Source organism: Natator depressus, chromosome 5 (assembly GCF_965152275.1).
Source record: "Natator depressus isolate rNatDep1 chromosome 5, rNatDep2.hap1, whole genome shotgun sequence".
In the NCBI taxonomy this organism is placed as follows: Eukaryota; Metazoa; Chordata; order Testudines; family Cheloniidae; genus Natator; species Natator depressus.
Window position 1 is genome coordinate 25,971,642 of NC_134238.1, and position 24,757 is coordinate 25,996,398.

At 40.2% G+C, this 24,757-nt stretch overlaps 1 protein-coding gene across 1 annotated transcript in view; it reads right to left on the reverse strand.

Annotated features, from left to right (window-relative positions):
* NUP155 (nucleoporin 155) overlaps positions 1–24,757 on the reverse strand; it is a 50,159-nt gene that overhangs the window by 20,029 nt on the left and 5,373 nt on the right. Inside the window, exons 4-21 of the mRNA XM_074952490.1 lie at positions 24,315–24,385; positions 23,625–23,717; positions 22,278–22,444; positions 21,186–21,291; positions 20,530–20,603; positions 20,086–20,177; positions 19,836–19,933; positions 19,198–19,350; positions 15,807–15,907; positions 13,842–14,012; positions 12,226–12,336; positions 10,626–10,720; positions 9,942–10,030; positions 7,349–7,411; positions 7,107–7,257; positions 5,082–5,148; positions 3,146–3,264; positions 2,821–2,924 (exon numbers count right to left, since the gene is read on the reverse strand). Of these exons, the coding sequence (XP_074808591.1) occupies positions 2,821–2,924; positions 3,146–3,264; positions 5,082–5,148; positions 7,107–7,257; positions 7,349–7,411; positions 9,942–10,030; positions 10,626–10,720; positions 12,226–12,336; positions 13,842–14,012; positions 15,807–15,907; positions 19,198–19,350; positions 19,836–19,933; positions 20,086–20,177; positions 20,530–20,603; positions 21,186–21,291; positions 22,278–22,444; positions 23,625–23,717; positions 24,315–24,385 (1,925 nt within the window). The remainder of the gene's footprint in view (positions 1–2,820; positions 2,925–3,145; positions 3,265–5,081; positions 5,149–7,106; positions 7,258–7,348; positions 7,412–9,941; positions 10,031–10,625; positions 10,721–12,225; positions 12,337–13,841; positions 14,013–15,806; positions 15,908–19,197; positions 19,351–19,835; positions 19,934–20,085; positions 20,178–20,529; positions 20,604–21,185; positions 21,292–22,277; positions 22,445–23,624; positions 23,718–24,314; positions 24,386–24,757) is intronic.

A 24,757-nucleotide genomic window follows, 5' to 3' on the forward strand; every position in this document is an offset into this window, starting at 1 on the left:
CACTTGATCATTTTATTCTATGTAAAGGTTGTTGTTTTTTACTATTGGCAATATTTGTTACAGAAATGAGAGTGAAAGCATGAGAGAATTAATAAACTGAAGAAACCTAAAGAACGTTGATCCTTGCTGTGTACGTGCACCACACAGCTAGTGAACTGATCTCATGCTGCATCTCTGTGAGTAACCCCTCATCCTGTCTGGTTTCTGAGTGCTGGCTGAGGTCTAATACCTATATTTAAGGAGGAAGCACAGTCTAATGGATTGGGTGACAGGAATTCATGAGTTCTAAACCAAGCTCTGCTATCTTCTTGATAGCTGGACTTTGCAAGTCTCAGTTACCTCATCAAGTAATGGAGAGTAATACATACTGACCTACCTCACAGAAGAGTTGCTTGGATTCATATTATTACATCATTTAGAAAAGGTAAATTGCTACGTACTATGATGAACAAATACAGACAATTTTATGAATTAGCATGGCACAGATATTATCTGTATTACTGTATCACCTAGAAGCCCTATTCATGGACAGAGGACCCCATTATGTATAGAGACTTGTGACAAAAAGGAAGAAAGACCATAAGAATGGCCAAAGTGGGTCAGGCCAATGGTCCATCTAGTCCAGTGTCCTGTCTTCCAACGGTGGCTGGTACCAGATACTTCAGAACAGAATAGGGCAATTACTGAATGATCCAACCTGTCCGCCAGTCCCAACTTCTGGAAGTCTGAGGTTTAGGGACACTCAGAGCATGAGGCTGCATCCCTGACCATCTTGGCTAACAGCCACTGATGGACCCATCCTCTATGAACTTATCTAATTCTTTTTTGAACCCAGTTAAGTTTTGGCCTTCACAACATCCCCTGGCAATGAGTTCCACAGGTTGACAGTGAGTTATGTGAAGTATTTCCTTACGTTTGTTTAAACCTGCTGCCTATTAATTTCACTGGGTGACCCCTGGTTCTTGTGTTACGTGAAGGGATAAATAACACTTAGTTATTCACTTTCTTCACACTATTCATGGTTTTATAGACCAATATCATATCCCCGCTTAGTCATCTCTTTTCTAAGATGAACAGTCTCCGCATATGGAAACTGTTCCATGCCCCTAATAATTTTTGTTGACCTTCTCTGTACCTTTTCCAATTCTAATATACAATTTTTGACATGGGGCCATCAGAACTACATTCAGTATTCAAGGTGTGGGCATACCAAGGATTTACATAGTAGTATTGTGATATTTTCTGTCTTATTGTCTATCCCTTTCCTAATGGTTCCTAACATTGTTAGCTTTTTTGACTGTCGCTGCACATTGAGCAAATGTTTTCAGAGAACTATCCACAATGACTCCAAGATCTCTTTCTTGAGTGATAACAGCTAATTTAGACCCCATAATTTTGTATGTTTAGGTGATATTATGTTTTCCAATGTGCATTACTTTGCATTTTATCAACATTGAATTTCATTTGCCATTTTGTTGCCCAGTCACCCAGTTTTCTGAGATCCCTTTGGAACTCTTTGTAGTCAGCTTTGGACTTAACTGTCTAGAGTAATTTTATTTCATCTTCAAACTGCCACCTCACTGTTTACTCCTTTTTCTGGATTATTTATGAATACATTGAACAGAACTGGTCCCATTATATATCCTTGGGGTACACTGCTATTTACTTCTCTCCACTGTGAAAACTGACCATTTATTCCTGCCATTTGTTTCCTATCATTTAACCAGTTACTGATCCATGAGAGGACCTACCCTCTTATCTTATGACTCCTTACTTTGCTTAATAGCCTTTGATGTGGGACCTTGTCAAAGGCTTTCTGAAAGTCCAAGTACATTATACTGACTGGATCACGCTTGTCCACGGGCCTGCTTACACCCTCAAAGAATTCTAATTGATGGGTGAGGCATGATTTCCCTTTGCAAAAGCTGTGTTGACTCTTCCTTAACATATTGTGTTTATCTACGTGTCTGATAATTCTGTTCTTTACTATAGTTTCAACCAATTTGCCTGGTACTGAAGTTAGGCTAACCGGCCTGTAATTGCCAGGGTCACTTCTGGAGCCTTTTTTTTTTTTTTTTTTTAAAAGACCAGAGTACAGACAACAGTCTAGCTTTTATTTTATCCCAGTGCTTCTGAGTGTAAGAAATAGGACTGAGAAAACATATGCAACTACACAAGATTTTGACTTAATTCTTCGTAGAGGAGAAAGCAGCTTAAAAACTTCTTTAATTAGTTTAATTTATTGAAATGTCATGGGAAATGTGACCTGTGGTTTGCTATACCTCTGACAGCTAGATGCGACTGTCCTTAATAATTTGATATTCATTTTAAAGACAAAAGTTATGTTTGTGAGTTGTTTAAGGAGTCAGTTTGAATACTAAATCTTACTATATCCAGTTGGAACTCATCCTAAACAGGATAAACATTTGTACTCTGATGAGTGATGTCACCCATCAAATGCAAAGCAGAAAGACTAGCAAGTGTTGCTAAGTCTACATTTGGGTTTTTATGTTGGCCACATGCTTCGTCCCCAGAGGAACCATATGGAAATGCCCACCCCAATATCCCCATAGAAATGAATGCAGAAATGTTGGTACTGACAAAATATTATATGTATTGTCAGAAATGAAGAGCAAAATGTGAACAGTTGATGTCACCCAGACTACATCGTTCTTTGTACAGTTCTTACTTCTGAGTACAGTTTACTCACAGAAGCCAATTCTGCATTTTTATTCAGGCTCTTAACTGGAACAGCAGTGAGAGATTACCATTTGGATGCACCACCTTTTGCTACTCATTGTTCAAGAGTACTTCCCTTACCATGGAACTTCCTCTGGAGCTCTTGTTGCACTTGCTGAGAACTTCCACCATCAGGCCGCATGAACCCTAGTAACCTCTGCTGCAGGTTAGCTGGGGTGCTAAAACTGCAATTCCAAAATAAATTAAGAAGCTATTAGTGCAAACCCTGAACATTTATTTTAAAAAGAAACTAAAAACTACGTTTGAGAGTTTGAGTAGATATGTTTTATTAGAGAGGTAACAAACACCTTAAGCCAAATTGAACAGCATTGTTGTATCTATATGGAATAATTTTCAAAAAGTAGCACTTCTATGCCTTTTGTAAACCAAACATATTCAATCCTACCTTGGGTTTCCAAGAGCTCCTACTGTTGCAAACTGTGAATTTCTGTCCAGAAATTCCTGTAAACCTTTTAGTTCTTGTAGCACAGATTCTAGCATGTGCGATGGAACACTGCTTTCAATCTGCAAGAGGAGGAGAGGGCTTCTTTACATTTCAAATCTCTGAACCTTTTAAATTTTCAGCTGAGAGATATAAAACGGTCACTAAAGAATAAAACCATCAAGACAATATGACCAAAAGGACAACATATTGAAAGTGCTATGTGGAGTTAATGCACTATCATTAAGACTATGATTTTGGCATGGAGGTCACGGTGTTCAAAGTAATCATGAATCTGAATGAAGTCTGTAAGGAGCCCATCCCACACTCACTCTGCAGCGACAGCTTCTGTCGCATGGTGCTGGGCCTGGCTCCATAGGTGCCAGAGATGTGGGGCGGGGAGGACCATTATCTCCCTCCCGCTCTTCTTTTTAAATAGGGGCCTCACCACCTTTTAAATCCTCTTTGGAAAGGAGCACACCACAGCCTGGCTAGCTGGCACCAGCTTCCACTCTGCATCGTGCAGCATCCTGGCTGCATCCTGTTCTGTGTTGTGCCACATGCTGGCAGTTGGGCCTTTACCTGCCAGAACTGCAGCGGCGGCTCCTCTTGGTGCTGGGGACTGGGTGAGTCTGGGATGGATCCGTCACCTGAGGACCTTGGACTCACCAGTGGGGAGGAGGAGAAGTGGGGGTCAGAGGAGGGAAGAAGGTGGTGGAGAAAGGAACTCCAGGATGGTCATGCTGGACTTTTGCAGTCCTTCCAGCACCCATATCTGGCTCCCCACTCAGCCATCGCAATGTGGAGCACATGGTCACCATGCCATTCAGGTCTGGTGCATATGCCCCTCCATAGATGGAAATGAGGGGAGGACATGCCAAACCCGAGTGGCACTTAGACCATGTATGCAAGGCTGCGAAGCCTGGAATAGGGTAAGCTTGCTTTTACTACTTAAAAGCCCTTGTGCACGCTGATGTAGCAAAAACTACATTATTGGTGACCTTTCTGTGACTTTTCTTCCCTCTCCCCACAACTTTGCCATGAAATTTATAAAAATTTCCATGCCAAAATCATAGCCTTAACTATCATGTTCCACCTGAAGACCACAGCCCAAACCTAGGTTTCGCTGAATAAGAAGATGAGGCTGGCATTAATTTAGTACTTAGAAGTTTATCCACTCAGAAATCCACTACACATTTTGCCCCATAGACTCAGTAGAAGCTCAAGACTAGAATATCAGAGATTATGCAGATTTTTGTTTATCAGAACGTTTGCAGGCATATTATATATAATTTTCCTTGCATTTTTAAAGAGAATATTAGTGCCAGCTGACACCATCGGGAAATGAAATACTCTCTTGTTGCCACAAGTACTCCTTTTCTTTTTGCGGATACAGACTAACACGGCTGCTACTCTAAAACCTTGCAAAGGTCTGTATGGAGATGCAGAGCTCTTTTGTTGACTCACTCTGTCACAAACTAGGACGCTACACAAAGATTTAGATCAATTTCTGCTCAGCCATTCTTCTGGGGCTGTCAGCAAAGGAAACAGGATGCACTAAATTACAGTTTGGGTTTTCTTTTGAAATAATGTGTATTAGGAGACTAAGACCAATGGATTTCACACAAATCACCAAACATACCAGCTAGTAATTTTTAGGCACCACTAATTCGGATAAAACTTTAAACTAGTAATTTAGACGTGAAAGATTTTACATCCCCTTCCCAGTCCTCCTGTAAAGAACAATTAAATACAATCAATAAATATTTATTGTTTCTGCGAAAATGCGATGAGTATCACAATGCAGTGTCACTGATAAGAAAGGACATGTAAAAGTGCTAGAAATAAATAAATAAAGTCTTTAAGGAAGATTTAAAAGACCAAATAATCTCCCACTTACTGCAACAACTTCTCGGTTACCACTCTTGAAAACTTTCTCAACTACTATACTGCCATCCCAAATATTTCTGAAATACAAGATAAAAGTATGTTAACACCAAATAAATTAACAAAAATGCCATTGGCCTTGAAAAATTGTTTCTTTTCTAAACCATTTCTTAATACAAATTGTTAATGTTTATGAATTAAAAAACCCTCCCTTCATCCTGAATCCAACCCAAAGATTCAACCTGTAAAAATCAGGGTCTTTATTCATAAAAAATCATGAGCATAAGCTCTGTACCTTTCAGAATGAGGTAGGTACAAATTACAATTAAAGAAACAAAGCCTCTTTATGTGCTTTAACAACACTAGGTTTGATTTCCTCATATTATTTTGCACATAAGCTAATAGTAGTCTCAGAAGATGAGAGAATAGGCAGGCAACTATCATATATACCCGTGGTTCTCAATTGTGGGTCTGCGGAACTCCGCGGACGAAACCCGGTGCCCTGAGCCCCAGCACTGAAGCCAGGAATGATGCGGGGCTGAAGCCGGCGTCCCACGAAGTCCCTGAAGCTGGGATCGATGTGAGGCTGAAGATGGCAAAGCGCCCCTGCCCCCCCGCCCCAAGCCAGGAGAAGTGGGGGGCTGAAGCCGGGAGCCCCAGTACCCCCCGTCCCACTGAATCTGGGAGCTGTACTGGGAGCTTCCCCCTGCCTGTACATAGCCCCTAGCTAACCCCTGCCACCACCCTGAGCTACTCCCCTGCCCGCACCCAGCCTCCAGCTACCCCTCCCTGCACCCTGAGCTACTCCCCTGCCCGCACACAGCCCCTAGCAACCCCCTCCCTGCACCCTGAGCGGACTTCAGACTTTTTGAACTGAGTCCCCTCTTGGAGTTATATTTTTTGGTTGCATCCCTCCACAGCCCAGACAGGCTGGGTGGCCTACTGAGGGAGTCAGGGGGTGGAGATGGCGCTCCCTCCCTGGATCCTGCTGTGTGGAACTGGCTCAAGCCCCGCCAGCCCTTGCCCCCCCCCAACAGAAGTCAAACTACGCCTATGCCCCAGCCTGGAGCCTCCATTTCCCCCCCACCCCCGCCAGGCCCTGGCGTTTCTGTAGCATGTAGAGGGGGGCCTAAGCAAGAAAAAGGTTGAAAACCCCTGATATATGCCATAAAACACATTTTTTTCTTAAAGGCAGTACTTTTAGAGTACCGAAGAGGGTTTTGTTCTTAAACAGGCCTCCTACTACCACATTGTTAGAGGGCAAGGTACAACTTGTCAAAATCCCCATTTCTGCAGTGCTATCGTCCAGCATACTAGAGATCAATAATACTATTATTGCTCAGAATAGGACTTGGTCAGAATAGGACACGGTTTTTAAAAATCCCTTAACCAAGAAGGCTACAAACTAGGGGCTCAGCCCTGTGAGGTGATGAGCATTCTTGTTTCCTACAGACTTGAATAGGACCTGAAAGCAAACAGCACCTCGCAGGACTGGACCGTAAAAAACGAGTTTGCAGGGGTGTGTGCTTGTAGATGGCCCATTGCAGGATCAGGGTCTAAGTAGATCTCTTGCCCAGCTCACCCACAGAATGCAATACTAGCAGAGCTATAAAGGGAATGAGATAACAGTTACCATATAAACAGGAAGGGAAGGAAACACATGGAACAGTAAGGGAGAAAGTAGAACAAAAAATTGCTGAGGCATACTCCTTTACCTGCTCCGTCTATTATGTGTGATGATATACTTTTTGTGGGATAACCCGGGTGCTATTAGGTCTAAGAGAGGGAAGGCGGCCAACAGATTGGTCATTTTGTACATGCGTTACAATGGCTAACTACACACTTGTAGTGAGAAGCTAGCATGTAGCATGTGATTACACTAGTCCACTGGAATTTACCTAGATTAGTCACATATACACACTTTTTAATTATTAAACTACAGTAAATACAGTATCAAAAGCAAATACTAAGCCATTAGTGGATAGAAAGACTATGTTAAGAACTGAGTGACAAAACATCTTTTATATGAACAACTCACCCTATAATTCGAGAGAAGTATATGCAGATGCCATTGTGTTTTCCTGAAAACACTATCTCTGGGCCCATCATACCACTCATGGATGCGCCAGCCTGAGACATTGAACTGGCTGCAGCAAACATTGGGGTTGACATACTCGGAGGCTGCAAACCTAGGACAGGGACACATATAGATTAATCCATTTACTTTTGATATAAATAAATCTAGTTGAGAAAACAACAAAAAATGAAAAAATAAAATACCTTGTGCTGGTGTTGTCAAAAAGCTTGGATTAGGATAGGGACTGCCAATAGGCATAGGGGAACCTAAGGTGAAAGAAAGCAATATATACATTTATTGCATCAAAAACAACAATAAAAACCCATGATATGAAAAGAATGTTAAGATTGCCAAGTCAAGCATTCAGAAGTTAAGAAACATGAGAAATAAGTCTACCTTATCCAACCTTAGTTTGGCCCCGTGTACATATCCATTACCATAAAGTCTTTAATTACATGATCACTAACTATTTTTGCACAGGACCCTTCCTCATTTGGTGCACAGAATCGTTTATGCTCACTGAATGAGTAGCTATTTAATATTTATTTTTATCCTAATCATTTAGTGTGGCACCATGCCTCATTTACTGCACACCATCCAAACTCGGCACCAAATACATGGGCTTTCCTATGGTATTCTCATTGCTAAAAAATGACTGAATTTCTCTTCACAACACTCCTGTGAGGTGAGGTGGTATTATCCCCATTTTACAAATGGGAACTGAGGCCAGAGATTAAAGACAAAATTGTCAAAAGTGTCAACTACTTTTAGGTGTCCAATTTGCATAGCCTAGGGTCTGACCTTTTCAGGATACATAAGCCTTATATAATACTTTGTACATTCAGATTGGGGCTTTCATTGACCTCAGTTGCAGCTGTGAATTTTCATCATTCCTCCAAACCAGACAAGTTGTCTCAAGTTGAGTATCCAGAAAATGAGGAACACGCAATGGCCACCTGGGAAAATTTTGGTTTACGTTCCTTACCCAGTAACACATGGAACACGTCTGCGGCAGGGGTAGAATTTAATTCGCCAGGGTGACATTGAACTGTCTTAACCATGAGACTATCCTCTCCTGCCACCTCCCAACTTCTGCAATAAATGAGGCAGGGTTCCTACAGACAACAAGCTCCTTCACTACACAACCCTGATTCATTCCCAAAGCAGGTTCACCATGTGCACTGAATGAGGCATGGTACTGCAGAGAAAACAGTAAGTGATCATGTAATTAAAGATTGTGTCATAAGGGGCCAAATTAAGGTTGAGCAGGCTTTAATTAAGGTGCTTGACTTTGCAACCTTAACGTTCTTTTCAATTTTTAAGATGTTTTTCCTAATCGTTTTAAGCAACAAAAAGTGGAGTAGAAAAAAAACAGTTCCATCACATGGAACCATATTGCCCCCCTCTTGTGTCATCAACAGGGTTGAGACTTTTAGATCCACAGCATAGTTCTCTACCACTTGAGCTAATGGAGTAACTCATAGCAGGAGAAAGCTGTTATCTTCTGTGTCAGTCTGCCACTAGAAGGGAAGGAGAGTGGGGTGGGAGGAGGTATTGTTTCATGGTCTCTGTGTATATGTCTTCTGCAGTTTCCACAGTATGCATCCGATGAAGTGAGTTGTAGCTCACGAAAGCTTATGCTCAAATAAATTGGTTAGTCTCTAAGGTGCCACAAGTACTCCTTTTCTTTTTGCGAATATAGAAGGGAATGGAGAGACACACTTTGCCAGTGGGTCTGATAGCTCTATGCAAGACAGCAAAGGAATATTGAGAATTGGGAATGGGTCAATTACAAGTTCTGAAGGGGAGTCAATCTGATGGTTACATGCCTTTATCCCCCATTTCCCCAGCCTTGCCCTGACCCCTTCTGCTCCTAACTCACACTCACAGCTCTTGTCCCATCCCCTGCTGTTATCCTCTTTGGCTCCTGTCCATCTCCATCTTTTCCTTCTCCTACCCCTGCACCGCTCCTATTTCCCACCTCATCTCCTGCCCATAATCCCCAACTCTCAGCTCCTTTCTTCTCCTCACTATAGCTCCAGCCCCAACTACTAATTTTCAGCTCCTATCATCCCTTGCTCCAAGGATCCTCCTTCACGCTCCCTCACCATCTACTCCTGCCCACCTTTTCTCTCAATTACTGCTTCTAACCTACCCCCCCACCGCCACTCTATCACCCCTTCCTGTTCCTCATCCCTCTGCATGAGAGTCAGGTTTCCTCCTCCTCCTCTGCACAGCCTAGAGCAGGGGTGTCCAAACTACAGCCCATGGGCCAGATCCGGCCCTCGAGCTTCCACTGGGGAGAAGGGTCAGGAGCCTCTCCACGCAGCTCGCGGGAAAACGGCTACAAAAATCCTAACAATTAACTTATTTTACTTCTCATTTCTTCCATCACCCACATATGGGTAGACCTGCAGTGCCTGTGGAGGTATGAGAATGACACAAGTAAGAAGATACTCTGCAATATAGTGTTGATAAACTGCTTTCTGGCTGCCAAGGTGATTTTTGGCACTATGGCAAGAAGTCTGTATTTCCTTTATATTATGACAGCATCTTTAGAACACCTGGACATATTTTAGAATCACACCAGTGAACCCCTAAATCCAAAATAATTGAAAAGAAAAGTTGGAAAAACCCAACTCTGATAATCAGCAGGTTTATTCCTTGAAATTGAGGCAGTGAATGAAAAGAAGGAAAATATTTCATATAAATAAGAAAGGGTAAAGATACAAGAAGCTGTGAAAATGAAACAAAATTCAGATAAAAAAAGAGATCAATGAAACATTTGCTACTCACTAGCAGGAACAGGAGAACCCAAAATTGGTCCTACGTTGCTTGGAGGAGGCAAAGCTGATGGAAATCGCATCTGTGCTTCTCCGCCATACCTAAGGTATGCCAGACAAAGACTAACTTCCTTGCATATCACATACTTAGATCATCTGATTTTCAGGCCTTATTTTGTTAAATGTGGTTAAACAAACAGAAAATAATGCAATTTTTCATTTCTTGAGTTAAAAATACTGACCTAAAATTTTCAGAAAAAATTATTTGTGACTGTATGACTGATTTGTGCACCCAAATTTGGAAACTGAATAATTACGATTTAGATGAACAAGTCATTAGCATATTACAGACACAAATTCCACATGCTTTTTTCTGAACAATTAAGACATTTTTATTTGTTGATTTTTTTCTGGAGCGGAGTATGAGTTTTATGCAGAAGTTACAACTTCTAAAAAACAAAACAAAAAGTTTCATATTCACTTCCAATTAAGTATACATGCATGATCAGTTGCATTTAAAATGCATGTTCCACGTTACTTTGTTAAGAGTTTACACTAATTTTAAAACAATACTTATACATAACTCAAACAGTTCCTGCCCCCTGTAAACATACGAAGAGCTTCCTTTGTGGCTGTAGTGGCATTCGATTTTAAACATAAAATTCAAGGCATAATCTATAAATTAATTGAAACTTACCTGAAAAATGCTCGGGTAGCCCAGGCAGACACTTCTCTATCACAAGCAGCAGCAGAGCAGGCAAGGATAAGGCAAGTGGCACAGGCCTGGTCCTCCTGTAGGAAATCATGATTTCTATCAGAGTGACAACAATTTAGACCATGGTGTTAAAAAGTTTGAAGGAGTTATATTGGATCCTCACAAAATATTCAAGACTCTGTTTGCCTCAACAGTGAGGCAATGAGGTCTATGCTACAGTTAGGTCAGCTTAACTACATCAATCAGGCTGTGAAAAATATCATGCCCTGTGTGATGTAGTTAAGATGAACTAGGAAGAATTCTTCTGTCAACCTAGCTACCATTTCTTGGAGAGGGGGATTTACTACAATGACGGAAGGACCTCTTCCATCACTGTAGTAAGTGCCACTGTAGTGTTTCCAGGGTAGACGTAGCCTGAGTCTTGTCAGTTAAACAGAAAGGAATAGTCAGTCACAGTAAGAGATTCTGTTGCGGCAGGTAAAGTGACCCATGAAAGCTTTCTATGAACGCTCTTGATTCTTGGCTGGTTAAATAAGCTAGCAGTAAATGAAATATATGGAAAAACTGTTTTATAGGTATAGATAAGACGTACTATACTTGTATGGAAATGTGAGTTTATTAAGTTAGTGTTACGAAGGATAAACATCTATATGATTTAAAATGATTGTATTTGCTATTAAAGGACTAAACATTTAAATAAGCCACGGGGGAAAAAAAACATCTCACCCACTTCTCAAAGAAATAATAGCAGAGGTTATTATGAGGTTTCATTACTACTATGCTGTGATGTAGAAATTAAGAAAGAACTACACGTATCAAATAAAATCAAGTTCTGTGAAAAAGTTTCATTCTAGCTTGCTTGGTACCAGTTTTAGTAAAAAAGGACGGTGGATTATAAGTATTTGCAGCTACTGAAGCACATACAAAACTTTTCTAAAAAGGACTAGGACTGTGACACTAGTTTTTTTCAAGATTAATAATTTTTCTAATAAGAGAATTACATTCCCAATTCTTGTCATAATTCTGTGTTTGTCACTTACATGAAACAGACAGTTTTAAGGAAAAAGAATATTACCCTTATGTTTTTAGACCCCATAAAAATGGTTACCTTCTTCCTTATACATTATCTTGCTTGTTCAACTGACAAAGCAGCATTATCTTGACCTTATAGCTGCTCGGATAATTTGATGAGGAAGCCTATATAAGTACCTAGATATGATAGGTAATACAAGAACTAATATTTCTGAAGCCAAAGAATGGCCACATTTACAACACAAACTAATCCAGGTATATGACTGTACACCGAGGGCTTGCCTAATGGAGAGTTAGCGTATAACAAGCTGGGTTGTAAATCCACAGCACTCTAGCCTGCCGCACACTGACTGGCCATGTGAACCCTGTCAAACTGCATCATGGAACCTTTAGTGTATGCTAGCAGGGTTCACATAGCCAGTCAGTGTGCAGCACGCTAGAGTGCTGTGGATTTACAACCCAGTTTGTTATACACTAACTCTTTGTATAGACAAGCCCTAAGTCTATTCATAGAGGACTTTTTTCCCCATGGCAAGTTAAAAATTCCCACCTGATGCAACTTGAAAAACCTTTCAATCTCCTCTCCATCACCTCCTACATTGCAAACTAGGAGATGTCGCAGTTGATCTACAGGTCTGAGTTTATGAAACATAAGGCTCCCCTAAAGTAAAATAAAGCAATACAAAGTTTGAAATAATGAGATCTGCATGTTTTAATTGGCAAACAACAATTCAATACATTCATCTAACACCCTGAGGGCTTGTCTCACTTCAATGTTAGCTCAAGGTATAGTGAGTGTTGCTCCAACCCAACTCCTGTGCACACAAAAATCTCTAGCTCAAGTAAAATGGTGTTTTAAACTTGAAAAAGCTGGTCCATCGGGGTTACCAGCTGAAGTTCTAGTACTCCTCAAGCTAGTAATGCAGTGAGGCTGCAGCTACTTGCTACAGCTTGAGTTAGCAGAAGTCATCACTCTGTTAATTCAATAACTCTGTGTGGCTCAAGTGTTGTTTTCCAGTGTGGCCGCTCTCATTTGAGGGAAGCTTTTTTGAGTGTAGTAACTTGAGCTAACCAAAGCAGTGAAGACAAGTGCTGAGTTACAATAATCAGGTCCCCAATAACCTGCAGCATTTCTAGACCACTTTCATAGCATGTAGCCGTACATTCTGTGATGGGTCCTGTAGTGTGATCTAACCAGACTCACAAATCGCCTTATGATAACAAAACTACAACAGGACTGCAGCAAGCTGGCAATTAATTTTATTATATTTCCTAATTGCTAAATTATTAGAAGGTTGAATTATTGCTACATTTTCCTTCCTATTGTAGAGAGTCATTAAATTTTACTACTACTTAATCTCAGCTATTTTTAAATGTAAGCCTTTTAAATAAAAAACAAATACCGAAGTTCTTGCGTCATGGAGTTTTTTTGTGAGGTGGCCAGAAATGGAATTCTTTGCTCAAAATTCCCCTAACAATAAATCTCTGCTCTTATTTCAAACTTTAGGATTCATACAGTTACCTCAGCAACCTGCATTTGTTCCAATTTTACATATCCACAGGTATATCTACACTTAGAGCTGGGGCTGTGATTCAGAGTTTGAGTAGACATATTTGTGCTAGCTCTCATCAAGATGGCATGCTAAAAGCAGTAGTGTAGCCACAGTAGCACGAGTAGCTGCAGCATGGGCTAGCTGCACCATGTATAACCCACTCAGACCCCATGGGTACGTTCTTGGGATAGCTAGCACATGCTACCGCATCTACACTGCTGTCTTTAGCATGCTCTGCCTGAGTATGTCTACTTGAGCTAGCAATCACACCCCCAACTCCGTGTACAAATTCCCTCAGAGTATGTTGAACTATTGGTCACCAGCTGATAATAAACCCATGTAACTCCCCTGAAGTCAACAGAGACATATCAGTTTATGTCAGAAGATAATCTGGCCCTATAACCTTGAGTTGGTTTACAGAATTTACAAATGACTCCTTAACCATTTTTCCACTCCGCTCCCCCACCTCACCTTCACCAAAGGTATTCTCTGCAAACTCCATGCACATGGGTAGCCCTTTTTCAGCACTGGGTCAGTCATTAAGCTTTAAGTTTCTGCTTCTCCCTCTCCCAATCTCTAAACAACAGGAAAAAAAAAAAAATCTATAACACACCTGGGCTGAGAGCAGAACAAATTTCTTTGGTGGCAGCATGTGTTGTTGTACGACAACAGGAGAATCAGTTATTGGAATAAGGTCTTTATTCAGTGGTGTTATAATCTTTGGAACTTTCAACTCATCTATGGCAGAAAGAGCCCATGAATGTCCATCAACATGTGTGGTCATCTGAGTAAGAGATGAACATTGTCAAAAGTATGAAACAGGATGCACATTTTGCACACCAATGGTGATATCTAAATAACCAGTATTTAACATTACACAGCATAGAAACTGAAGTACTCTTAAGACAACAAGCCCCTAAGAAAATAAAACATTAAAAACAGATACATGCATATGTACCCCACCAGATTAAAAACTGGCTAAACTACTTCTAGTTATAAACTGCAAGCTCTTTGGGACAGATCATTATTTCTATGTACAATTAGCATAATGAGGCACTATGATGCTACTAATAATACAAATAGTAAAATCAAGCTGCAAATTGTACAAAACTCCAAATGCATAAAAACTGTTTATTTTTAAATAATATCCAAGAGCTGCAAGTGAGACATGAGATTTTTAAAAAACTTCCAGTGACAGACTGGCAACAGTGATATATAATTGAGGCCAAGGCATTTGGTAGGACGGACGTCACTTAAAGCTATCTACCACCTACTTGGTTTTCGTCCACACTCCTAGATCCAGTTTCTAACTGTCTAGTCTCCAAGGTGTTCCTTCAGTGTATGGTTGTTTTGTTTTGAAAGGACTCCTCCAATATGTCGGGGATCCTGCCAAGCTGCTCAAGCAGCTCCTACACCCACTCAGATCATCAGTCCTCTCCCAGCTCTCCCCGTGAATTTTAGGAATAGATGGAGAAGCCCTTCTGAAGGACCAAACAGCAAACTGCCTGCATCGGAGCTATCTAAGCATTATTTATTTTCTCTTACACAAGCATTGCTGAAAAGAAACAGAAAGAGGAACCAGAAGGGAGGAAACTGATGGGTGAGTCAGGGAATGATGAAAGGAGAAAACTGTAGTTCAGGTTTCAACTCTGTATGGCACAACCAGCCCCTTCCTCCAAACACTACCAAACTACTCTTGACAGCTCACTTGTCCATTTCTCCAACAACAATCTTCATGCCTTCTTTCAAGCTGTACCCTATCCATGGAATGCCTTAACTGAACTGATCCATAAGGCAATTATTCTCTCCTCCTTCAAATCTCTCTTACAGACCCACCCTTCACCTGTGACACCTACAAGAAATGAGCCAAATAATGGAATGATTGAGGGAAGTATGGCGGAGCTGATGTACTTGTTTAAGTAAACAAAAATAATGTAGTATATCCCCTGCCCTTCAAATGTTTACTCTTAGGGGAATTCTGCGCCACTGCGCAATTGCAGAATGTATGTCTCCCACAGATTTCTTTGCTTCCCCGCAGAAGTAAATGTTGCTCCTCTTAGATTATAAACGCTATGTGGCAGGACCACGTTTTGCTGTGTTTATGGACAGTGCCTTGCACATTGCAGGCACCACCAAAACAAAAACAGTAGAAAATTTCCAACGATTTATAATGGCCAAGGTGTTTCTTACAATCCTACTTTGCATCAAACTGGGTTCTTCAGCTGGAGAGTATTAAAGTGGCAGCTCCAACTGAAAGACACCAGCTCCATTCACAAAACAGAGATACCTAGTGTGAGACAGGTATGACAAAAAAAAACTACACTTAACTTAAAAAAAAAAAAAAAAACAGTTACGTAGCTCGATAAATATTTACCAAATAACTAGTCACAGGAGTTTTTGTGTAAGTTACCTTTTCTATACAGGAACTTAAAAAGCGATTCATGCTTAAATAAACTGGTTAGTCTCTAAGGTGCCACAAGTACTCCTTTTCTTCATGGAGCCTATGATATTCAAATAATATTCTCCATGCCTCCTCCAAAAAATTGATATTACTTAACAATATTGAAGAGGTTACTACCTGTGTTTCCATCATTGGTTTTTGGAAAGGGAAAGAATCATGATTGATACACCACAAGATATCATTATCCTCATTTTCGGAAGCAGCCATCAGCAGGACACCTAACAAAAGAGTAAAATTAAGACTCTGTAGTGGAAGCAAAAACTTACATCAGGCCCACTGTTGCTAAGCCTATATTTAAATTCAGTACAAGTCCATTCTACACATTCTTAAATTAATCTTACAAGGGGATCAACATCTAGCCATTGGTTAAGTTTATAAACTTAAGTATCTAAGGGGTTTTAGTGCAGATGTATATTTAACTGCTCTTTTGGTTCAGGAGTCTGTATTTGAACAGTCTGTTGGATCCCTTTTGCAGTATAGTCTAACATGCACTATATATGCACACAATGTATTCCAAGATACTCTGTACATGCACACAAACAAGGATGAAGGTTAAATTAAGACAGAAATGATTTAACGTTTTTCATTGATTTTTATGAAAGATTATGAGATGTTTAAATATACCCTGAAAGTAAAAAATACCTGGAAGTTATTTTAATAATAAATTCCATGCTGTGAAAATTTTAAATAGCTCTTCCCTAAAGTAGATTCATCACTCTATCACTAGTGCAGTGACAAAAATGCAAATTGCTGCATTCAGAGTCGGAGACACAAGGTTCATCTAGAAGAAAGAGTTCAGTGCTAAAATAATACACAAACTCTCTGATGCACTTCAAGGATAGGCGCATGAATATCCAATCTTCACAACACAAGGGCCTTACTAAGAATTTTCTGGAAGTCAAGGAGCCACATCTTGTTTGTATATATTTATGCAAAATACACAGATTGTAATATGTGCTTACAGTTGTGTCTTCCATGACAGAGTAATAACAACTGCTTGTTACCAGTGTTCACCAGCAGTAAAAGTGGTATGGCTTCACCCTACACTCCCGGAGGGTAACTGGATCATAACAGAATGATGCATGATGTTTTTGGCCCTTAAGCTATATGCTATGTAGCACAAGTTTAAACAGAAAAAAGGTTAACTAAAAATATAAAAGAAAAAAACTAAAATAATTTTACTGAAGAAAGGTTGGGTACTGTTACTGCTATGATCTGGACCAGTGGTTCTCAACCTGCAGCCCACTTGCGGCCCAATCAGCACACAACTGCAGCCCATGTGACATCCTCAGGGCCATACAGGTAGATAAGAACATATATATTGTGTGGACGTGGCCCACATAACACACCGAGAGCTACATATGTGGTCCACAATGGCAAATAGATTGAGAACCACTTTCTGGAGCAAATGGGTCAACCACTGCCTTGCTGTATGTCCTTGCAAACATCTACTCTGCAATCACTATCTCACAGGAGACCTATAAGGATTTGTTAATTCTAGTATAGTGTTCTGAACATATAAAGAACAATGTAAGTCTTCATTATTAATTATTATTATTATTATTGGTAAGGGCTATTTATTCCAGATATTTAGAAGGGGTTCAAAGTTCAGAGTGTGACAAAGTCAGATCTGACACCTATACGTGAGTGGTCCTACTGGGTTCCAGGGAGATGGGTGAGTGCAAGCCCGCCCACGGCTAAAGGACCATCCCGCAGCCCATGGGGAGGATCCACAGAGCCCGGAAACTCAAGTAATTACGGAGGACAATGGACAAAATAACAGAGACAGGTGTGAAGGGCAAAGGGTCAAAAATAGGAAACCTGAAGGGGACACTGATCAGAGAACCCCAGCCAGCGCCCACTGCTCCTCAAAGGTGTCAAGGGAACCAGCAGATGCTGCCCAGAGGAACTCTGCCTGGATGTGTGAACGGAGGAAGGATCGGAAATAGGCCCCACAGTCGCAGAGAATCGCCTCAGCCAACATCCTCTCCCTGCTGTTATAGATGGCCACCTTGGCCATCGCTAGGAAGAAACTGACGAGCAGGTCCCATGTCTTTGTGGGACCGTGGATAGGATGTGCATATATAAGGAGGTGGGGGGAGAAGTGCAGCCAAAAACTTAAAAGGAGGTCCAGGAGGAGCTGGAAAAGGGGCTGCAAACTGATGCACTCAAGGTAAATGTGCGGCAGGGTCTCCCTCACACCAGAGAAGGGACAGGCTTCAGGGACAGGAGTGAACCATGCCAAATACACATCCGTGCTCACGGCTCCGTGGAGGAGCCGCCATCTGATATCCCCAGTGGGCTGTGGGACTAGGGTAGTTATAAGAGAGTGGTGGAAGTCAGGTATATCAGCCCTAAAATGGTAAAGGCCCTTTTCCCTTCGAGCTGAAAAGGTTACCTCAGGTTAACTGGAGAGCCTGAGGCCAATTAAGGGTTGCCTGTGATCTTCAAAAACCCCTTTTCTGGTAAGAGAGGAGGAGGAGAGATGAGAGACAAGTTGCAGCAGAGGTAATGGCAGTAGGGAAAAAAGGTTTCTCCTGGGGGGAAGGCTGCCCTCCTCCCTATATGGGATGCAATCAAGCCAACTGTGGTTTGGGGAAGGACTGGCACCTAGAAGCCAGCATAATAAGGCAACACCCCAGAGAGGGGGCAAGGAAAGGTACTCTCTCTTTGTATTTTGAGTTTGTTTGTTTTGTTTGGCTAAACAGTATTACTTGGGCCTACTTTGTAAATATTGAAAAATAAAGGAGGTGGGGGTGAAGGACAGGGAGACCCTCCAGAGTAAGACCAATTTACTCCAGGCCCCCACCACCAGATGGAGAAACACTGAGGCTGACAAGGTGGAGCAGATGCCTTGTCACAATATGACTAAACTCAGTTAATACACAGCAAATTTAATTTGATACTGAAGCCTCAAAGATCTATGTTTTTATTAAAAACAGAAGAGCAACAAACACGAAAGGGTAACATTTTGAGGAACTGCAATGTGGTTTGGTCATGTAGTGTGTTCAGGGACTTTAAAGTGCTTAGTTGCATGTCTCCCCTATGCGTCTTTGAAAATTCACCTGGAAGACAACTGAATGGCTGAAGAGGTCAATTACACTATAAAGAGTTTTCTTCCATTTCTGGGTCACAGTTTTGAATTTAGCCTAGGTCAGAAGTGACCAAAAACTGAAGCCACCTGAAAGCTATTAGGCCGGCCTATATGAAATCAATTAGTAATTCAGACAAGATCACTAACACAACTGGCACACTTCTTGGCAAACTAAGCTCAGAGACCAAGGACTTAATGGGCATAGAGCCTAACTATCACTATGTCATGTCTAGAGAATGTCTTTCAAGGATAAACTTGAGGTACAGTGATAGGATAGTGTACCGTACCACTGCCTGTGTTAAACTCAAAGTTTCCTACACCCAGTTTCCTACTGTAAAATGCAATCATGGTGGGACTACTTGTTATAAAAGTCTTAAAGAATGGATCTTATTTAACCTGCACTCCAAGGCTTACCTTTGCTATAAAGAGCTCTGTGCACCTTTGATGGTTTCTCCACATTAGAAGCAGCGGAAAATCCTGGAGGTAAGCGGATGTGAACCAGTGTTAACATGGAGGGTCGAGCCATTGGATGCTTAAATGGGGATGTACTAAAATACATTCGTACACCTAGGCCAAAGGAAAAAGGAGATCACTCTTAGGCAATGGATTTTGAGGAAATATTATAAGTGGCTAACAGTCTCAACATATTTGATGCAAGGCTTAATTCAGAAGCTTTATAAGAAATTCTATATAAATATTATTACATTCCTTTCTTGAAAATGATCCTTCTATCCAAGTCAAATAATTCTGGTCCTGATCTGCCACTAGTTTTCTGTGTAACCTTTGACAAACCACACTCCCCCTATTTCCTCAACTGTAAAACAGCATAAATAGTTGTATGGTAGGATCAAGTATTTATCAGATGTCTGAAGTGCTTTGAACGTATGAAGCAATATACAAGGGACATGTAACATTATTATGACGATTACTATATAAATGTTATAGTATGCATGGGGGACAGACAACCTTGCAAAGAAAAATGTTTGCCAATTTTCCGAACCTAAGCAGGTCTTATTTACTGATAAGGGAAGGAGGTGATATTGATTTCTTACCAGCATGTGTCACTGCCAGCAACTGACAATCTATAGATTCTGAATTTTCAATCACTGCTATCTGAACAATAGGCTTAAAAACAGAACGATCTATAGTCCTAAAAGAACAGAAAAGAGTTTACGTAACTGACATCATGCAATAAACAAATCAGAGAATACACAACACTCTTCGAAAGTTTGGTAAAACAAAAAAAAAGAAACAAACAGATTGCCCAATAGGAAGTATTTCATATCACACACTTCATATTACCTGGCAATGTTTCCAGCAGCAGAAACAACAGCATTCTGAGAAACAGAAGCAACTCTGGTCATTCCTTGACCATCTTGGCCCAGATCATAAACCTGTAATTTAATAACAGTTTAGTAGTTTCACAATTAAATTAATGCACATAACTTTATCCCATCATGCAGTGACTCAGATAGCTCTCAATTCTTCTATGGCCTCAAGCTTCCATACACGAGAGGACTGAAGCAGTAGTCCTTCCTAGTTTTCAACAGAAAGGATTGTGGCCACAATATAGTTCAGAGGGGGAGGGAAATAAATGCAGGAATAAAATCCCTGGGGGAAATCCTTCATGTCTTGACTGGCATATAGAGAATCCTAATGTACAAACGTAGTTTTTCAGATGGGGAGGGTAAAAATAACATATGCACGTAAGAAACTCCAAATAAGACATGGAAAGGATTCAGATACCTGTATCACTCCTTTTTCTGAACGGGTATATAAGATGTTTCGAGAATTGTCAATGGCAATTTGAACTATGGGATCTGCAAAAAAAAGCATGTGAAAATCAAAACTGGATTTGGTGCAAACTAGTTAATACAGTAAAATTGACAGTACTGAAACTTTACAAGGGTAGATTTGCCTGGCATTTGACGGAATCACTTATTAGAATGTACTCACACAAGGCATTCCATTTACAATGGGCTCCTGCCCAGGAACAGATTTAGAAGTGACATATTAATATTTTACTGAAGTACAGTAGAACAACAGACTATCACTGTCTAATCCATTACAAAACAAACATTTTAAATATTTGTATAACAATTTCTAGTAAAAGTTTTGCTATACTGATTACAATATTTTCACTCCAGTATGTAAAACTTACCAAATTTATACCACCAAACAGGGACTTTAGCCACTATGGCTAACATTTTCAGACTTCAATACCTAAATCCGTATTTAGGGATCTAAATAAGTAACTTGATTTTCAGAATTGCCAACCACTTGCTTTCGTCCCATAATCCCATAGTCTTTAACTCAATGCACCCAAGTGTGAAAATGTTGGCCTAAGGTTTTTTTTTACATTAACTTATAAACATTTCAGTTACTGATACTTTATCACCTACCATCCTCTGAGAATGTGAATTGCAGCAATGAAGGAACAAGGAAAGAAAGGGAGCTCTTTGAATGATTGATCTTTCTACATCGTTGACTAAACCAGCCTGCCTCAGCCTACAATTAAAAACATATAAAGCATTAAAACTAGCTAGGTAAACTAGCCATCAGAACTCCTGCATGATGACGCAATACACACAGTTTTCATGAACCCAGTTTTAAAGGGACACTCTCCATTTGAAATGTAGATAATTAAAAAAAAAAAATGTAAAAGTTGTTTCAGAAACTTAGAAGCCTCTGAATCTCAAAGCCATTGTTTGTGGTTTTCTAATCACATTTTCCATTTTTGGGGTGCATGGGTGTGGTTGTAATATCTTTCTCTCTCCTGCAATGTGTCAAGAAACGATCCAAACAAAGGAAACTGATTGGCAGATTGTTACAGCCACCTGCTGAATATATCTTAAAATTAAGATTTTAACTTCTTTGGACAGGGATTGACTTTTACAGGACATACCACAATGGGCCCATGACTTAGCTGGGACTTCCAAGTGCTGATATAATGTAAATTAATAAAAATAATCAGTACTTTCTTCTGTTTATTGTAATAAAAAAATAAACAGCCTATAAAAGACTTAACAGTACCGCTTTAGAGACAAACGACTGGGCTCAAGTCTGCAAATTGAGTCAGTGAAGTAAAATTAAATTCATGACAGCAGATCAAACCTCATCCCAGTCAACTTCTGGGTTTTATCAGTCTCCAATAATCAGAACAGCTGCTCCTATTAAGGTGGTTTTGAAGGCAGAGATAAGATGGTTGGGGACAGCAGTGTCTGTAGAAGTTGTCAGAAAGGAGATCTCATGATGCATGCCCTTTGCAGAACAATTTTTTTTGCTCATTCCTCAAATAAATTAGCTTATCCAGCCTATCACGACTATAGGTTGATAGCATTTCTGTATTAAGAGCTCAGAGCTATCACTCAAATAAATTAAGGCAGGCAACAGAATTGTGGAAATGAGGTGACAAGATTGACAAATTTTAAATTCCCAAAACCCCAACCCCATAACCAAGAACAAAAATACCTTTGCATAAAGACTATATTCACCTGGTAAGCTACTTCATATAAACAGCCATCCTTTCCAGCCAAAAAGATACGGCCATTTTCAGTGGAAGTTATGGTTAGAAGATAGGTATTATCAGTAGGGAGTGAATAGAGAGGATCTGGAAGCAGCTGCATTCCTCCAGACATGCTGTCATTGAGGGCTCCAGAACCTTAAAGAAATCAAGAAAAAACCCCCATCATATCTGTTGAGTTTGCTTGTTTAAATACTATGGTATTGTGATTTAGGACTATTTCAGAAAATCAGGAAACACTATAGTGAGACTGCATCTTAGGGGACTGCCAGAGTTGGTTTCTTTCTTTTCTTTTCTTTTTTTTAAAGTCACAGCAAGTTTTGTTTACATTTTACCTCTCTCGGAAGCTTATAATCAATACTGTATGTTAAAATATTTTAAGACAATTAATATCCCAAAATCCTGACAAATGTAAACATAAGACTTCCCAGTTTGTCTATCAAACAGAGACATCATAACAACAACCTATTGAAAATATATTCTATTTTAGCCCCCTAATATTCTTACTCCCTCATAACTTTCTCAAAACCTCTCATTTATTTTTTCTACTTACACATTTCATGTGTAAAAATATACAGTACTGGGCTTGAGTTTTCTGTGGTTCTGAATCAAATGCCAAAGAGTTTGGAGTTTGCCAATAAGGGTACCTTTACATTGCATTTTGCTCCAAGTGGGAGCAAGCCTCCCAGCCTGGGTTGACAGATCGGGGCTAGTGGGGTCCCACTAGCGCTCTAAAAATAGCTGTATAGACAGATCTTTGAAGTTGCAGCTCAGGCTGGAGCTCAGGCTTGAAGCCATCACCAGCCCTAGGCTTCAGAGCCCGAGCCACAACTTCAAAGTGCTCTCTAGACAGCTATTTTTGGAGAGTGTGAAAGAGCATCACTAGCTAGAGTCTGTCTACTGGTCAGGAAGGCATGCTCCTGCTCGCTCCAAAACGCAGTGTAGATATACCCTAAGACACATTAAAAACTGATGCAGTTCACATGCTGCTCCTCCCTCAACACAATACTTGATTACTGGGAAACAGTTAACAGTCAGAGTATCTTCAAAAAGAACTAAAGGGTGGGTAACAGAGAGGATACTTCTCTGAATCTCTTGCAGGACAGGATACTGTATCCTACGTGAAAAGGATGCTATAGAGTTCTTTCACCCTGGACGCAGAAAGCCATAGAATTTTAGGAAAAGCCCCTTGGCATGCAGCTGAATATTTTTTTAAATTACATGACTAGTAATAAATTAATGTTGTGTGGCAATTAACTCGCAACTGAGAATATTATCCTAGAAATTTATATTTACTTGGGATGCGAGAGAGAATTACCTGCTTGCAAATTAGCATAGCTAAGTCCTAGAATCACTATATCCACAGGAGTGGCCAGAACCAGTAGGTATCGTACATGAGGCTGGAAAATACCTAAGAAAAGAAGAAAAGTTAGAACTTAGTTCAAGGCCAGTACACCAGATTAATACTAAGATCGACATCTTCCCTGCATGAAATTTACAATGGTCTGAGGGTCAGTCATATTGAAGGTCTGACAGCCTGTGAAGCGCCAGAATTAGAAAACTATATAGCATTCAGATGCCCAATTTTCCAATGCTTTATCTCATTCTATTCCAGCTCTGACAAGCCATGAAATATTGAGTCTTAAAATGATATTCTTATTACTATCTTCTTTTAACCTCCAACCCTACCCCCTCTCTCCAACTCTGTGTCCAATCTGATGTAAGCAGCTGTGACCAAAAGAACTACTACAGCTAGAAACCAATATTTCATGTCAGCTGACAGCAAGTCGGAATTCCTAGTTTTCAAATAGTATAAAACATTAGATTGTAACTTAGCAGTAATTATAAGATCTCTAACGTTCATGACTACCTCACTACTTGTGACTTGTAAATCCTTCCATAATGCCTCTAGTTTCGTAAAGAAAATTAATCAGTTTTTTAAATTTTTGACAGTGTTCAGCAGCTACAGAATTCACTGTCAATGTCACTGTCATGCATTTTTTATTACCTGCCTTTGGCTTCACAAGACCCACAGCAAGAATAGTTTCACTAAGACCATCAAAATAAGCAAGGTCTCCCCTGTCAACAAATGAGAAAAAATTACATCAAAGCACAACAGAAAAGACTTTCAATATCCAATAATTTCTAAATATACAGAATCTGAAACTTTTAAATTCTTCTGTTACTATATAACAATTGTAACCCATCTTCTGCATTCTTTTCTTAGGGTGGAAGCAAGACCATTAGAATGGCACTGACCGAAAAAAGTCATCATAATAGCTATGTAACCAATCCTCTGTTTGGAATGAAGTAGTCATTTATGCTTTAAGTTTCAAATTTGAAATCCAACTGTATTTTTAATTCTCAGTTCCTTGTCTATTCATACAGTCTATTTTGTAGTCTATAGTACTCCCAAAGTTAGTCCAGATATAGCTCAACAGGAGAAAGGGA